Source organism: Syngnathoides biaculeatus, chromosome 23 (assembly GCF_019802595.1).
Source record: "Syngnathoides biaculeatus isolate LvHL_M chromosome 23, ASM1980259v1, whole genome shotgun sequence".
NCBI lineage: Eukaryota > Metazoa > Chordata > Actinopteri > Syngnathiformes > Syngnathidae > Syngnathoides > Syngnathoides biaculeatus.
Window position 1 is genome coordinate 6622411 of NC_084662.1, and position 17015 is coordinate 6639425.

The 17015-nt window shown below is 47.3% G+C and overlaps 2 protein-coding genes and 1 long non-coding RNA gene across 6 annotated transcripts in view; 1 reads left to right on the forward strand and 2 right to left on the reverse strand.

Annotated features, from left to right (window-relative positions):
• The window catches only part of LOC133496453 (uncharacterized), a 29144-nt gene extending 27610 nt beyond the window's left edge, over nucleotides 1–1534 (reverse strand). For both annotated transcript variants that reach the window (XR_009793786.1, XR_009793785.1), the window contains exons 1-2: nucleotides 1395–1534; nucleotides 693–762 (exon numbers count right to left, since the gene is read on the reverse strand). This is a non-coding gene — a long non-coding RNA (uncharacterized LOC133496453). The remainder of the gene's footprint in view (nucleotides 1–692; nucleotides 763–1394) is intronic.
• Nucleotides 1396–9030, forward strand: LOC133496452 (N-lysine methyltransferase SMYD2-B-like). The gene is made up of 12 exons (XM_061812069.1): nucleotides 1396–1553; nucleotides 2758–2821; nucleotides 3457–3567; nucleotides 3646–3706; nucleotides 4567–4691; nucleotides 4793–4860; nucleotides 5577–5679; nucleotides 5750–5860; nucleotides 6063–6204; nucleotides 6507–6675; nucleotides 7936–8044; nucleotides 8135–9030. The coding sequence occupies exons 1-12, from the start codon at nucleotides 1396–1398 to the stop codon at nucleotides 8216–8218; spliced, it is 1305 nt and encodes a 434-aa protein (XP_061668053.1). The 3' UTR covers nucleotides 8219–9030.
• Nucleotides 9031–9307: 277 nt separating this feature from the next.
• Nucleotides 9308–17015, reverse strand: part of LOC133497006 (tyrosine-protein phosphatase non-receptor type 14-like) — a 32223-nt gene continuing 24515 nt past the window's right edge. For all 3 annotated transcript variants that reach the window (XM_061813145.1, XM_061813147.1, XM_061813146.1), the window contains 7 exons: nucleotides 15564–16814; nucleotides 14498–14626; nucleotides 13262–13480; nucleotides 12095–12223; nucleotides 11795–12029; nucleotides 11531–11694; nucleotides 9308–10788 (listed from right to left, as the gene is read on the reverse strand). In XM_061813145.1, the coding sequence (XP_061669129.1) occupies nucleotides 10660–10788; nucleotides 11531–11694; nucleotides 11795–12029; nucleotides 12095–12223; nucleotides 13262–13480; nucleotides 14498–14626; nucleotides 15564–16814 (2256 nt within the window). In that variant the 3' untranslated portion in view covers nucleotides 9308–10659. The remainder of the gene's footprint in view (nucleotides 10789–11530; nucleotides 11695–11794; nucleotides 12030–12094; nucleotides 12224–13261; nucleotides 13481–14497; nucleotides 14627–15563; nucleotides 16815–17015) is intronic.

Consider the following 17015-nt stretch of genomic DNA (forward strand, 5'->3'; position numbering starts at 1 on the left):
TCGGACATTATTAAAAAATGCAGAGGAACACATTTTTAGATTGAAAGAGTGCGGAAATGAAATTAGAATAAAATCACGGAGGGGGGGGGGGCAGATAAAGGCTTCGTTCATTGGGATGCAGACGAGGGCCGACTCTTTGCTTAAATTGACGTTCTGACGTTCTGCTTCAGATCACGCGTCAGCCGACAATTAAGTACCAAAAGTCAAATTTCGTCAGGTAAGGTGGAAAATATTTCAAGGTGCACTTAAAGTACTTATCCACAAGAGGGCTCGGGCTCTTTAGCTCACATTCGGCTGCTGAATACTGGAATATTTCCACAGATATTTTTTGCCATTTGTATTCACAATTTCATTTTCATTCAAGAATTTTTCAAGTCTTCAAGTCAATTTTCTGTTTTTCTTACTGTTATTTTTTATGAAAATAAAATGTATGAATGTGTTTTTTCATATACACTTTCAATGAATTATACTTTTTCCAACTAATTTTATGATTACTACGACTACTATTATATTTTGTAGCGTGCATGAAAATAAGAATAAAAGATGACATTAACACGCAGTTAATGATTTCGAGGTGGAGTGATTTAAACAGTCACATAGAAATTAACTTTTTTTTGTTAGTTTTTGTTGTTTGTTTTTGTGTGAATCCTTTGTGGTGCCAGGTTTTTTTTTTTTTTAATTTATTTACTTACTTTCTCAAATTACTTGAATTCAGTCACTGTCTGTCATTCTTGATTCTCGCCACTAGATGGCCTCAGTCGCCTATAAAAACAATGACAATAGCAATACAAACACAATTAAATGCAGCAATGATAAATTGGTTATTGCATGTTGTTGATGTTTGTTTTTTTTCTAATTAATCGTTAAATGGATAAAAATAGTCAGTTGGTCTTTTGTCAATGCACGGTGTTTCGTCTCCAAAAATAAATGCAAATAATATAATAACATTGATGTGTATTCATTTTAATTCCTAAAGTAATTTTGGTTCATTATTTTGATTAGAATTTTTCAATCGTATTGTTATTTAATTCTTTTTTATTGTATTTGTTATGTCAATTGAATCTGGTGAATCTTCGAGTTTAATTGGGTGCAGTACCGCTATTCAATGTAGGGGGCGCGCATTCGCTCATTTGCTCAAAATTAAGTCATTAAAAACATCAGAAAGGATAAAAATGATATGTGCATTTGGAAAGTCACAATCTGCCACCGCATTGGAGACATTCTAGCTATGTCCCCCTGAAATAAAAGTTTTTTGCAAACTAGGACACCCCCCCCCCCCCCCCCCGCCTCTATTAATAGTAGTGGCAGCTCCGCCCCCTTGACCGCTATGGGGGTCTTCTTTCCTCATGAAGGAGGAAAGAGAAGAAGAAGAAGCAGCGGGCACGCGGACTCACCATGGACGGGATCGAGAGGTTCGACAGCCCGGACAAAGGTCGCGGCCTGCGGGTGAGCAGAAGCTTCCGGGTCGGGGAGCTGCTCTTCTCCTGCCCGGCCTACTGCCACGTGCTGTCCGCCGCCCACAGGGGGCAACGCTGCGACTTCTGCCTCGACAGGTACCCCCAAACGTGCGAGCGGGCGCCACCTGCGCCAACAAACAAACACGTCGTCACCCTCAAAAGCATTCCTTCATTCGGTGACTACTATACTCGCCGAATCAATATCTTTATTTGCACGTACTAATTAGTTGCATTATTTTTGCACAACTTGTGAGCATAAGCGGCACAGAAAATGGATAGATGGATGGAGATGATCTTGGATTGTACCATTGCTCTTCTACTTCTTTTCCTTTCGGCTTGTCCCGTTAGGGGTCGCCACAGCGTGTCATCACAGTAAAAATTTGAAACGCCTTAAATTTTGGAATTGACTAACTCGCCAATTTTTTATGCTGCTTTTAATAATAGTTATTATTATACATTTTTTTCTAAATCGGTCATAAAAAAATGTCTCCATTTTAAATTCACCTTATTTTTACTTTCTGAATTGAATGGATATACATGAATATTTTCGTGTTATATAATAAATTTCAATTTAATTTAATGTTTTGTTGAACTATATATTGATTTACCATATATATATATATACACAGTATGTGTTATATACGCATATCGTTTATTACTACACATACGCACCAGACTGCTTGTCATCTTTTGCTGATGTTCTTTAGCCAAATATGCTAGCAGACGTGCAGACTACTGCCGAGCGCCGGAGTTGTCCAAACTGTCACGACTGCTTTTCGAACACGCGGCCGCGCAGAAGGTCAGGGCTATTCATAGCTTTCAAGACGCCCAATGCCTATCGAGGGGGGGGGGGGGGCCCTTTCAAACAACTGTTGCTTCTGGTCACTGAGGAACTGCAGACTGGGACTCTGGTGTCAGACTGTCCACATTGGAGCGCCCGTCAGATTCAAATCGTTTCCAGAAATTAGCACGCGTACGCCTACCGCTAATTGGTAGCCTTCAAAGGGCACACGCGGAGCGGCAAGACGGACGTACATACGAACAACGGGTGCAAAAATATTCTACGCTGTGAGACCAAGACAAAGGCCGTAGTGTAGTTGGGGACCTTCTTAATTTTTTTTTTCCTCAACTATTGGAGCTCAGTTGTGTCCAACATGCTATGACGCTACTAAGTACTTCAGAAATGCACCGAAGGCGCGCAATGGTACATTCTGACTTGAGGTTGATATGGAGGAAGGGGGCACTGGGGAAATGATATGACAAAGTCATTCACGGTGTGCTGTTGTTTTTTGTTTCATAGGAAGGAAAGCCTGGCAAGATGTGGCAAATGCAAGAAAGCCTTCTACTGCGGTGTCAAATGTCAGGTAGGAGTCAAAACGAGTGCTTTTGCGTTTCGGTTGAGATTTCGGTCCGAGTTCAGAGTTTGCCCAAGGGAGGAGGAGCCGTCGTCGGCCCCAACTTTGGAACGGATTCTTGGCATTTGGATTCAAGTCGATGGCAAAAGACCATTCAGGACGTTTTGACTAACAAACGTGCTCAGTGAGTCAATTCGAGTCAGATGTTGAGGCACCGCCGTATTAGTTAAGATTTCAATGTTAGTGCTCTATGAATTGTACTTTTGTTTTTTGACTGCGTTTATATCACTCTTTATTTTTCATCTTACGCTTCACGGTAGTCACACCTTTCATTTATTCAAACCGCATTTTATTCATGATGCTGTACCTGCACTTCCTTTTACGCATCATTGCACCTATTTTATGTATTATATTTCATTTTGTATTACACATTCATTCCTTCATCATGCATTAATTATATTTTTGTCTGTTTTTTTTCAGTTTATTTCTTTCTATTTCCTTCTGCTGCAACATACTGTATTGCATTTTTTTTTTGGGGGGGGGTGGTCACGCTTGATCATGTGATGCTTTACTTTCTTTTTTCTTTTCATCATATTTAAGTTTTCCTTTTCTGTTTGTTTGCGCCTTTTCCCGCCGACGTGCAGAAGGGCGACTGGGAGGCGCACAAGCTGGAGTGCTCGGCGATGGTCGCGTTCGGGGACAATTGGCGCCCGTCGGAAAGCAGCCGGCTGGTGGCCCGAATCCTGGCCAAGAAGGTGACGGGGCGCGTTTCAAGTTTCAAGCTTCCGTTTTTTGCCTTTTGAGCTGAAAGGTCGGCGCGTGCGTCCCCGCAGAAAACGCAGAACGGAAGATGCGCGTCCGAGAAGATCTTGCCGGTCGGAGAGATGCAGTCGCGTGAGTACACCGCCGCAAAATACCAAGTCGGCTTCAAAGCCTTCCCTTGGCAATGAAAAAATACAAACAAAAAATAGCCCAATTGTCGCTTGAACGCAAAACTCTGATTTCCGACCCTCTGACTGTCTTGAAACTTGGTCGTTGCTAATATCGGAAACGCTAACCCAGACTTGAAAGTTCATTTCAAAAACTAACGCTTGTGGGAAGCAGGACTTCAAACCTCAAGCGGAATTCCAGCCTGGACACCAAAATGAACGGTGGCCCCCTCAAGATGAAACTGCAATTTACCTCGAAACCTTAACAGTGACTTCAAACCGCAATTTTACACAGCCTGGAAAACTCAAAACTTTGTGTAAAGCCTGGCTTGGAACTTTCACTGAAGTCAACTCTAAGCAAAGCTTGAAATCCCAAACTCGTAAGCCTAAGCCCGTCTTGAAAGTCTAAAGTCAAACTAGAACCCTTGTTCCAACCTTAGCTAGGAACCCTGGCTGAAAACCCAGAACCCAGTTTGACACTCAAACACATCCTTGAAAGCTCTGATTTGGACCCTGTCTTGAAGGTTGAACTTGAAGTCCGGCCTTGAGGTCTCGTCTGAAATGCTGACCCAAGACTGGAAGGACATTGAAAGCCTCATCCGAAAGCCTCACCGAATCCTAAATTTGGCCCCTGACCTTACTGTAGTGTGAGACCACACCTTGAAAGTCCGAGCTAACCTATCAGGTGGAATTTTTGTTGATTACGGTTTCTCCATCCGGTCCGGCAGCGCTTCGATTACAAGACGACGTCATAATACGCCGTCGCGGCTTCATTTCAGTCAGCGGCCGCCCTAAAACTGGCGCCTCGTCTCCTTCCTCTTGTAGACTTGGCGGACATGGACGACGAGAAACGTGACGCGACCCAGGCGGACGCGGCCGGACTGCACCGCTTTTACTCCAAACATTTGGACTTTCCCGACTCCAAAGAGCTGCTTTCGCTCTTCTCACAGGTCAACACGTTGAAAACAGGAACGCGACGCCTACAACGTTGAAGCGCTTTTGCGCATTCATCTCCTGTCGTTTTTATTTTTTGTTTGTTTTGTCCACGCAGGTGGCCTGTAATGGCTTCACGATCGAGGACGAGGAACTGTCCCACTTGGGTACGGCGGTCTACCCAGAGTAAGACCCGAGTTAGCCACCCCTCTGCCCGTGTCCAAGCGCTAAATGCTAAGCTAACTAGCATAGACACAAGTAGCGTTAAATCAGTCCTCTTTTTGGGAGTTTTTGTACTTGGAAATGACGCTCTGTTGTAAACTTCAAGAATAATAATGAAGTATCTTTACTGTCAAGGGAGGTAGAAAGAAGTTTAGTTTTTTGTTTTCTTCCAAATATCAGAATCAGCAGAGGAGTCAATGATATGTTAAGGACGTCGAAATCTCCAGCATCTGTTGAAGTTTAGCGAACAATAAATGGATGTTGTTAGCTCGCAGGCAGGCTACTTCCTGGTTCACGTCGGACAACAAGAATGTACCATTTCCCCAAAATTGATTATTTGGCACCAAGTGAATAAATTTGTTTGCTAGCAGGGCACTTCCTGGTTCGTGGACGGTGCAAATTTGGCAGAGATACCCGATATCAAGAATGAGATGAACATTTTGAAGTTGGAATCATTTTGGTCCAGAAATGTGCAAAGGAGAAGGAAATACCGTATGTCAACTCTATCTGGATTTGGGGACTTCACGAAGGGATCAGTAGTTCTGTCGATGCCCGAAACGAGTCGAGAAATGTAAAGTTGGAATACTTGGAGAAATGTAGGAGGAACCAAACAGTGAACATTTTGATGAAAATAGAAGAGATTATCACCGAGTTGTAAAGTTTTTGTACGCGTTGCGCAGCGTGGCGCTCATCAACCACAGCTGCGTTCCCAACGTGATCGTCACCTTCGACGGCACGCGGGCCCAAGTGCGAGCCGTCAACCACGTGGAGGCCGGAGATGAAGTGAGACACGCACGGCCACACGCGCCTCGAGAGAACTTTGTGTGAGTGAGTTTGTGTTTTCCACGCGCAGGTGTTGATCAGTTACATCGATCCGCTCTACCCGACAGACGACCGCAACGGCAGGCTCAGAGACGCGTACTACTTTTGCTGCCGCTGCCGAGAGTGTCGAACGAGGTCCAAAGTGAGCGCGCCAAACACGTGCACAGAATACACTCAAATAGGACGGAAAACGCAGGAACACACTCTGCTGTCGACCACCGCTCACATCCAAACGCGCAGGCATTACCCGGCAGTCCTCTTGACGGCGCATCTGCACACACCGGCGCTACAAAAAAAAAAATGAACTTTGTATGCTTGTAATTCGTTGTCGTGTTGCGTCCCAGGACGAGCTGAAGCTGAAAGTGCGCAAGCGTCGCGAGCCGGTGGCGGCGGAAGCGCTGAGCGCCATGTTGCGATACGCTCGCAAAACCATCAGCGACTTCAGAGGCCTCAAACTCATCAAAAATATCCTTTTCCCTACCCACGGTGCATTGCAGCACCCAACGAAACGTATTTAAAAAAAATGAAAACAAATGCAACGAATCTAAAACAAAAATTAATATATAATAAGTGTATTTTACTGGGTAATTTAATTGAAATTTTTTAAGGGAATTCTACAACTTTTATCCAACAAGAATTGAATAAATGAGATGGAAAAAAATATATATTTGTCAGATTGAAATAATCGAAATGAAACCATTGTGATTTCGATCATAATATAAAATCCTTTGGAATTTCTTGCCTTTGAACTTCTTGGCATCGGCTCCTTGACTCGACGGCACCGCCAGACGAGCTCCTGGAGATGTGCGAGCAGAGCCTGGAGAAGATGGCCACCGTGCTGGACGACGCCAACGTCTTCGTGCTCCACATGAGCTACCAGGCCATGGGCGTCTGCGTCTACCGGGGCGACTTCCGCGCCGCCGTCCGCTACGGCGAGAAGCTGCTCAAACCCTTCACGTGCGTAACTGTAAATCATCCAAAAGATAGTTTGGAGGAGAAATTCAAGTACACAAATACATTGCTGTGCCATCAAAACAAACATGAGTTGAGTGCAACTCATGTAGTTCAAAAATTAAAAATAAGTACAATTTCCAATTTCCTGCGATGCCCTGAAGTAACATGGTGTGATTGCTCTTTTGTGATTGGATGTGAGGGCATCAGTGGGCGGGACTGAGGGAGGAAGCGATTTTGTTGAAGTGCAAATATTAGCCGTAAGCGTTCAATGTTGTTTTGGTCCCAATACGGCCGACAGAAAACATTTGTTAGTAAATAAACATTTTGATAGCTTGCTGCTCGTTTGGTTCTTCCGTGCAGCTCAGGCAACGCTAAGCTAGTTTAAAATATGACGTCACGGAAGCCATCCCTGGGGCGCCAAATGTCATCTAACACGCACACACACACGCTTCCGAACTGGCACTTTTAACCACTTTTGTTGGAAGAAAAAAAGCGAATTTACATGGCCCAACCAGTGAGCGATAAAAGCCGTACTCTGTTGACTTGAAATCCTCACCTGTACGTGGATTTTGTTTCAAGTTGCTCGTGTTATTGACCCCATAAACTTTTAACAATTACTCAAGTTGATACAAACGGAAGTGGTGGAGATCCCGGCCACAAACCGAAGTAGCGTCACTTCCGCATCACGTCGTTTTGATTGGTTAGCTTCTCAAAGCTTCCCGCCTCTTTCTGTGATTGGCTCTCGTCTTGTTTATTTTTATTCTAGTTGGGTTTTTTTTAAATGTAAAACTAAACTTGATGTAACACTTAAAATTTACAGGAAAAATACTAGTGATGAAATAAAAATTCCGTGCAGTATGTAAATTTATGCAAAAAAATTAACTTAGTTTTAATTAACTTTTATTGACATTTTTTATTGAAAAAATTACTGTATAGTGCTTGCACTCATTACTGAATGCAATAAAGTATGGCTTCCTAGCTACAAAATTATTTTTATGTGTGGGAAATGTTGCCTGTATTATAAGCCGATCCATCAAGTACTTTGCATCAAATTGGACAGTCGCACATTGTTTTCAGCAAAACCATAAGTCTCTGCCAATTGATTTTTATTGAGTTTTGCTGGAAAATAATCATGAAGGAATCGTCTTGTTTTAGTCAGAGGGAAGAGCTGCAAGACTCTGACAAAAAAAAAAAAACAGATAAATGCAGTGAATAAATCACTAAATTGTGTGAAGCAAATGAAGACTGCAGCTTCTCTTTCAGGGAACTGTATCCCGCCTACTCCCTGAACGTGGCGTCTCTGTACCTCAAGCTGGGCCGACTCTACCTGGCCTTGGACAGACGCGCCGAGGGCTTGCGGCGGCTCGACGAGGTACGGTCGCGCTTTTCTTCCGCCGGCACGTCCCTGCGATCCGTTCACAAAAGCACGTGTGGTCAAAATGTGGAACGTGTACGTTGGCAGGCGTTGAGCATCATGGAAGTGGCCCACGGCGACGATCATCCCTACGTCCGAGACCTGCGCAAACTCAAACAAACTTCATTTTAGACCTTTACGCCGCTGCCCTGACTTAGGAGTTGAAATCGTGCCGCCACCGCGCTCGTAACTCGATGGACTCGCGCCTTGCGATACGACACGACCGACCTCGCGGCCATTTTTGGCTTTGACTGGCAAGCAAAAAGTTGAGTAACTCCACTCACTTGACGAAAAGAGGCAATTCGTTGCCAACCTCAGTTTGCGTTTAGTCTCAAATATATAACTTGAAGACAATTAAACTTACTTGAAGGTTACTTAGCTCCATGCTAACCAAAACAACAGAGATGGACAAACCGATCGCATCGGCACTGCGATGTCACAACTCTTGAATATTTGAACACCGGCGGTGGAGCAACACAGACAGACAATACAGTGGACCCCGCTAATCACAGGATTAGGGACCATGTGGAACCGCAATTCGTGAAATCTGCAGATGGACTTTAATTGCGCTCGACCCCAAACCTCCTGAATAAGTGCTGCTTTTAGGGCAACTGTATTCTCTCATGGTAAGAAAGCAATATTTATCCACTGCGAAGAGTTAGCAATATTATTGCACCTTACTGAGACTCGTCTCCACGCGTGTTATACTGCCCCCAGGTGGCCAAGGAATGCACTACAAGGAACAGCACAATGTCCACTGAGTTGAAACAAAAAGAAACAAATAACAGCTTAGTTCTTTCGATTTTGTTTCAGTTACAAGTGTGGTCACAGAAGGAATTCAACTTGCACCTCAGGGCATCACGATAATCACGTATTTATGCAGGGTTTTTTTTTTTAAGGGGGAGTTCAGCTTTTGACTCCAAAGTTATGGCATTGTTATCAACAGATACAGTTATGGCATTGTTATCAACAGATAAAATGTTTTTGGAATTGCTACTGAAATGATTTTGTAAAAATGGAACACCAACTTCTTGCAGGAAAATAAATACATTTAATAGATACTTTTAATCAAATTATTTTGATATCAGTTTCCAACATATAACAAAAGTCTATATTCCTAATATTTTTGGGGAAAAAAATACTTACTGGAGCATTTTTGCATTTGCAGAAGTGACATTTGACCATTTGGATAAGTGATAAAAATTTGCATTATGACCCACGTAGAGAAAATACGGTTTTATTGCATTACAAGCAAGTACAAGGAGGAGGAGAATGCAGTGAAAACAGATATAAAACATATTTACACAAACACACGCAGAGTAGAAGTAGACGAAGAAACGGGGATTAAATATGAACAAACGTGACAAACGAGTACAATAAAACACGGAAGCTCAAACATACCAGAATATATTTATATGCTTATGCTGTATATACATTCAAATATAGATTCGTTTGAAAAACGCATGCATAGTTGAACAGGTTGCGGTATTTTTTAGTACCAAGTCATCAAAGTAGAAGTATTTTCACACGTCTGTACAAGAACAAACAAACAAAAAATATCACAAATGAAGGATAAATAGCGACCGAAAAGGATTTGATGCGGGGCAGGCGCGCAGATCTCCTCGAAGGCACAACTGAACGTTATTTACATTTTTTTTTTTTTAATCAACGAGTCATTCAACGCACATTTTGGACTTTTTAGTCGGTGCCGTCTTGATTGCTCAAAAGTACAGCCCCGCCCAAAAAAACAAACCAATCCTTACAGGAACTGCTAGAGAGAAATAAATCCAACAGTTTGTCATGATGATGAGCCATGGTGGTAATAACAATAATAATAATAATAATAGTCAACAAAATTCTTCAGCTTTTCCACGTCTTGTTACGTAACACCTGTGACGACTTGCATTTGCTCGGAAACGTTGTACAGACCAGCCGCGATTTTCAAGCGGAAACTTGGCGAGATGGATAAATAAATATGTATCAAAGAAAAGAAAAGCGTTTGTTACGACATCAACGTTAATTACACTCGTGAAATGCATTTCGTCACCTCGCGGCCTGGAGGCTTTTTGTTTCCTCAACGGCAGACGGCGGAGGAACTTCTGGCGCGCTTTTATTTTGAAAGTCACGTGAAACAAGACCAACTGTTTATATGTTGCAAACGTTTGCATCATTTTAACTTTGCGCTTGCCATGGTTGGTGCTGCTGTTTTGGTTAGCAGCAGCGTTCCAATGGACCACATTGACACCCTCCAAAAAAAAAAAAAGGTTACGAAAGATGCCACAAGGTGGCAGCAAAGCACTACTTTTCTCCGGGAAGGGGCTGAAATTCTTCACCGCACTTCAAAATGGTTACCTGGGACCAAGATGGCGCCAAAGCAAAACTTTTAGATTAGACTGGGCTTTGGCGCCATCTTGTGGAAACTTGGTGTCAAATCATTTCATTTCATTTGCCCTTTTTTTTTTTTTTGGACTGGCCGCTATTTGAGGAAATGTACGGGTATGTATTAGCGGTTGAAAAAAAAAAAAAAAAAAAAAAATCCAAATGTGGGCGAGGGCTTGTCGTCCGCAGACACTTCAGATGAGCCGGGAGTTCTTGAGGAACTGGATGAGGACCTGGTAGACGAACTTGTACTGCGAGACGGTCTGGACCATCAGCATCCGCTGCCGCCGCAGGCCCGACAGCATGGTCGGGATCTCCACGGGCTGAACGGGGACCACAAGAACAAAAGCGGTTCAACCCGCGACCCAACTCCACTTCTACGGCGCTTGAAGCTCGCCCGCTGCACACAAAAAAAGCTTCCGTCCCCTCTCGCCTGTTTGCATATCCCAAATGTGCACGTACGCACTCGGGGCGGACAACGAGGTTGCGCCAATGTAGCCGCGGCGGCGGAACTCTCTGAATATCATCAAATTCAACGACAACTTTTTGAGCATCAATTTATCATTTGGGAAAACCTTCATGAACTTAAAAATGTCCTCAAGAGTTTCTGTGATCCTGGCACAAGGTTATCTTTGTGTTGAGTCAAAATAAGTTATTAGCAAGCGTATGCTTTTATCTTGAAAAATGACGATCCACGTTGTTACTGACCAATCCGGTAATTGAATGAAAATTGATTTTTGGACACAATTTCAAATCATGTCCTGCTTTTCAATAAAGACATGATTTGAAAAAAAAAAAAAAAATCAATAAATGAAAAAAGATCAATAAAACGGGGTATTTTGCCATTTTTTTTTGGGGGGGGGGCGGATATGGGTCAGTGTGATGAAATAGGGGGAAAAATGTTAAGTAATGGGGGGGGTTGAATGGTGTTTTTTTTTTTAAGCAATCCCCCTTGACCCCCCCCCCCCCAATATGCGAGGGCACGCGAAAGATGGACTGCAATAAAGCGGGGGCACGACACCGATGATGTATTTTCTCCCCCCCCCTTCCCCCCACGGCGCCAACCTCGTTGTGCTCCAGGCAGCTGATCATCAACTCCGTGAGGATGACCACGCCGGTGCGGCCCACCCCCGCGCTGCAGTGCACCACCACGGGGGGGTTGAGGCTCTTGGAGGTGTCCAGCATGGAGTTGGTGTGCCTCCTCACCGACTGGATCTCCTCCAGGTAGGCTGACGACACACAAGACAGACGGACGGTGAAACCTAAAAGACCCCCACCCCCCCACCCCACCCCACCCCCCGGGACGACGAGACGGAGGCGGACACCCACAGAGGAAGCCCTGGACGTATTCGGGGCAGCCCTGCTCGGGCCAGTCGGTGTACTGCAGGTGCCAGACGGTCCTCTCCTGGCCCGACAGCAGGTGCTTGACTTTCAGGCCCGTCGTGGCGTAGCAGCCCGAGTCGGTGCGGAACTTGGTGGTCACCTTGAACTTGCCGTGCGTGGCCGAGTTGTGCTTGGAGCCCAACTTGGGCCAGTAGCGGTGACTCTTGGGCCGCCCGGCCTCCTGGAAAAGGAAAGGCGCGGTCAGGAAGCGGCGGACGCGCCCGCGAGCGACGCCGGCGCGCGTACCTCCTCGGCCGTAACCATGGCGATGACGTTGACGCCCTGCTCCCACACCATCTGCCAGAAATCGGCGCTGGTGCCGGCCAGCGGGCCCTGGGTGCCGATGTAGTGCCACTCCTCCCCTCGGATGGTCACCTGCCCCCGAGAGAGGAACGGAACGCGGCTCGTGACGCGAATTTCGACTCTAAACGTGATGTTGAAAAACAGCGAAAGGTTTGTGCCGTTTTTGCCTGCAACATCGTAAGCGGGTTACAAAAGGCCGTGACAGGCGCTGCGACGGAGGTGGGCGGGGCTATTTAGCGGCTCAGCTGGACTTCAAAGGGTTTTAGCACGGCGGGAGCGCATTGCTGGCGAGGTCCCGTTTGAACCCGAAAGCGTGCCGCTAAGCCGTCGCCCTTCATGCGGTCGCCGTCCATTAATCTTCGTTTTCATTGAAGACGTTTTTAGAAGGGGCGGCGCGGTGGGCTCAGCTGGTAAAGCTTCGGCCTCACAGTTCGGAGGATCCGGGTTCGACCTGTGTGGACTTTGCGTGTTCTCGCCGTGCTTGCGTGGCTTTTCTCCACACTCTAAATCGCCCCGAGGTGCGATTGTGAGTGTGAACGGTTTTTCGTCTGTATGTGCCCTGTGATTGGCTGGCAACCAGTTCAGGCCGTCGACAGGCGGGATAGGCTCCAGCGCTCCCTGCGACCCTGCTGAGGATAAGCGGCAAAGAAAATGGATGGATGGATGGACGTTTTTAGAAGCACTTCTCGGCTCTGCTGCTGGCGGGCGCCATTTGTACACGGTGAAAAGAAGATGGCCTCCTGCCGCAAAATATCTCTAATAGCACTTTGTAAACATAAACGTTGTTGCAATTAGAATAGAAAGAAATGAAAGACTTTTTGCTTTCATCCGATGGGTAAACAACATTGGTCGATTTTTAATTTTTTTTTGCCAAGATTAAAAATTTTCAGAAAAATATGACTAAAGTGGTCTTATTTTTCAGCAAAACTAATCAAACTCAAAAAGTAATTTTTTTTTTTTTTTTTTTTTTGGTCAAAGAGCTCGCGGTTTATTTTCATCGATTTGTGAAAATGGATGAGAATAAAGCAATGTTTCATAAAAGACAATTTTTGGAGGATGACGGTCAGAATTCTTTTTGCCTGTGTGTGAAGGAAGTTGACGGACGCCCACCTTGATGTGGGACGCGTTGATGTAGCCGGTGTTGTTCTCCTTGTTGGGCACCAGCTCCACCCGGTTCTCCTCGTACGGGACCACGTCGCGGAAGCGGTTGCGCTCGGCGTTCTCGGGCAGCGTGGCCGTGGTGAGGGCGCCGTCCGCCCTCTTTTTGGGCACCTGCTCGTACTCGCTGAAGATGTGCTCCTCCTCCAGCTTCAGCTCCAACGTCTTGCACTGACGACACGCGAGAAGGTCGACTGATGAGACGAACGCCGAAAGCCCACTTACGACGGGCGGTGCCTTCTGGACCCCCGAAAATCAGCGAAAACTCTTGTAAACGTTCGAACGGAAAATAGCGCTGCACAGACGACGAATGAAACGGGCGTGCTTGGCCCACGCCTTTTTTTTTCCTTCTGTCGTCACGGAGGCCGACTCACATTGCGCACACGGCAACGGACCCCCGCAGGCCATCGAGCGCCGTCGCGTCCCTCGTGAGCTTGGCGAGCGCGCCGTCGTGTCAAAAATAAAGACGCTGACTTCGATTAACAGTACGGTGACGGGAGATATGAGATACAGTATCCATGTTGCTGCGCTAAATTGACAATGGACTCACTCTTATAGCAGAGCCAGAGTTTTAGTTGAATTTTTCACATTTTAAAAATGAGGGGAAAATGGCAATGATTTGAGACAATCATTTTTAATCATTTATATATTTTCACGTTACATTTTTAATTATGACTCAGCTTTTCCCGGTCGCCGCAGCACGTCACTTACATGATTTTAAATTAAAACGTATGTATAATACACATTTACTATTTTTAAGATGGAAAAAAAAATCTGCTTATTTTCATTCTTGAAATGTAATTATAAAAATGAAAAACTCAAATGAACTTCTTTTTCCATTGAAGATTTGACTTATTATGTAAAAATACAATTACAATTATTTCCAATCATTCTAAAATGTACTTATGGTGTATGTAGGCTAGCGGAATGCAAACTTGCTATATTTTGCATTTGAAATCAACAAATGTGCACATTAATTTGATTGATAAGAAAATGTAAAAATCATTTTTTCCCCAGCATCACGATTAGGCACAGCTGCATGATGTATTCGATGCAAAAAGTAATATGACACAAAACTGCTTGATTGAAAAACGACTAAAGCTCCTTTTTGATTCCCACTGTGGGAATTAAACAAATCTAAAATGTCAAAACAAAAAAGAGGAAAGTCGTGAAATCCGACGGACTCACCCGCTCGTCGGTGGCGGCCTCCGCCGGACACTCGGGGACGGGCACGCGGGCCGCGTAGAGTCCGTTGAGGGGGGCCATCATCAGCGGCCTCTTGGCGGAGTCCACCGACATCTTCTGCCTCTCCAGCGTCTTCAAGAGAGACGAGAAGCTGGCCGTCATGTTCGCGTGCGAGCTTGGCTTCCTCCGGACTACGACGTGGCGTGTCAGCCCGGTGACCCGGTCCCCTCCTTGTGTCTTTCAAACCGGATTACCTTTCCTAATCTCCGCCGCGGGAGGGCTCCGGCCTCGGCTACCCTGGATCTTGGGACAGGCGAGCGACGAGCTCGCCGGGGTCATCTCCGGCTTTGGGTTCGCGTTTTACCCGATTGACAGGACGGCAATCTGAACGAGGACGGACGCCCAACCGACCCTAATCTGCGGGATTTCAGGCGGGCCCGGCGGGACTCTGAGCCGAGCGCCTCCCTCTCAGGTGCTGCTGAACGGCGGATTGCTGCTAATCAGGCCGGGGCTGAAGGCCAGGGAATGGACTGACGCGAGCTCGGACCCACACGTGGTACTTTTTGTGCCGTTTCTAATCGGCATCGGGAGAAAAGCTGCAACTAGTTGACACCCTACTTATAGGTAAGTAAGGTAAGTTTCTTTCGGCTTGTCCCTTTCGGGGTCGCCACAGCGTGTCATCTCAGATGAACGCACATATATGTTTGGCACAATTTTTACGCCGGATGCCCTTCCTGACGCAACCCTTCTCAGGGAGTGGAGGCCCCAGTGGGATACGAACCCACAACCCCTGGTTTACCAAACCAGTGCTCTAACCACTGAGCTACAGGGCCTCTAGTTGACACCCTACTTATACCGTGCAGAATTCCCCACCCCCATTCTGCTTCTTCTTTATTGGGCTAAACGCTTTTGGGCAGTTGATCCCCACCGATTGAAGAATTTGGTGTGTTTTTTTGCAGTTAACGGGGCAAAAGTTGGAACTTCACTTTTGTAATCTTGGACACAAAGAACCGTATTCTGGTAAGATGACGAGCGGACAATTTGCAATTTGCCCGAGAAGTTGTCTTACCCTCTGCGCGATCTCCCTCTCCACGATGCTGTCCTCCAAGGAGAACATCTCCGACACGGGCCGCTCCTTGACCGGCTCCTTCCTCATCCTCTCCTTCACGCTGGTCAGGTCCGGTTCCGAGATGGACGGACCCAAGATGTTGCCGTTGACGCCGCCCTGGTCCCCTCGCGCCAGAGTCCCGCTACCCCCGCCGCCGGGCTCGCCGTCCTCAGGGCTCCGGGCCCGGCCCGGCGGTGCCGGATTGCGGTCGCGGTGGCGCGTGTGGTTGTGAAGGGAAACGTCGGCGGGGGCCCTCGGGGGGCCCGGGTACTCCGGGGGGGGCTTGTTGGGGAGCTTGGCCAGCGCGGCCTGCAACTGGGCGCTGATGCGGACGTCCTCGTTGAGGCCCGGGATTTGGACCTCCAGCTCGGCCCTTTCCTCTTCTTCCTCCTCCTCCTCCTCCTCCTCCTCCTCCTCTTCCTCTTCCTCCTCCTCCTCCTCCTCCTCCTCCTCCTCCTCCTCGCTCTCGCTGCTGTGGATGAGCATGGTAGCGTTGGAGAGAGTCTTTTGATGCTGATAGGCCACGGCGGGCCCGGAGGGTGCCGCCGCCGCCGCCGCTTCCATTTGCGGGGGAGTCGGGACGGGCGAGTCTTTGGATAGCGGCGGCTGATGAGGCGCTTGGGGCGCGGGCTGCGGGGGCATCACGTGCTCCCGGAGAGTATTCCTTCGATGAAGGGGAGCGTTGATGGCCTTCATGACCGGGCCCTCCACGGCGCCGGCGCCGCCTCTCATGCCGGTGATGACTTCCACGCTGTGCCTCTTGCCCAGGGCGGAGCGGCGCTTCGCCGCGTTGGCGGTGAGCGGCTCGCTGACCTCTTGCAGGGACTGGCGCACCACCGCCGAGCTGTCCGGCTGGAAGGTCTTGACGGACAGCTGCACCATGCGGGTGACCAGCTCCGGGCTGCTGCCGCCGACGCAGCGCAGGCGGTGGCTCGCCAGGTCCGGCGTGCTGGTGGCGGGCCGGAAGGCCGCGGAGGGGTACGGCGGGGGCGGTCGCGAGACGTGGCTCCTCACCACCTGAGCGGCGGCGCCGTAGGCGCCGGCGGCGCCCCCTTGCTGTTTGGTGTTGGCCAGCTCGGGCGTGCTGACCGTGTGAGAGATGGAGCTTCCCACGCCGCCGTTGCCGTTGACGCAGGGCGAATGACAAGGACCCTGACTGCTGGCCGGTCCTCCCTGATGGGGGCCGTGAGACACCGGCTTACTGTAGCTGATCTACAAAACAGAACCTTTGTTAGAATAGAAAGGATCTATTGAGGCCTTACGGATAGATGGCAGTTGCGCAACAGTAGTCGTGAGGCCCAACAACGCTTTGCAATTGCCTACGGGTGCCACAAGATGGCAGCGAGCGTTACTGAGGTTCTACAAACTACACCCCTCTGACATCAGACAACCAAATTATCAAAATAATTTTCA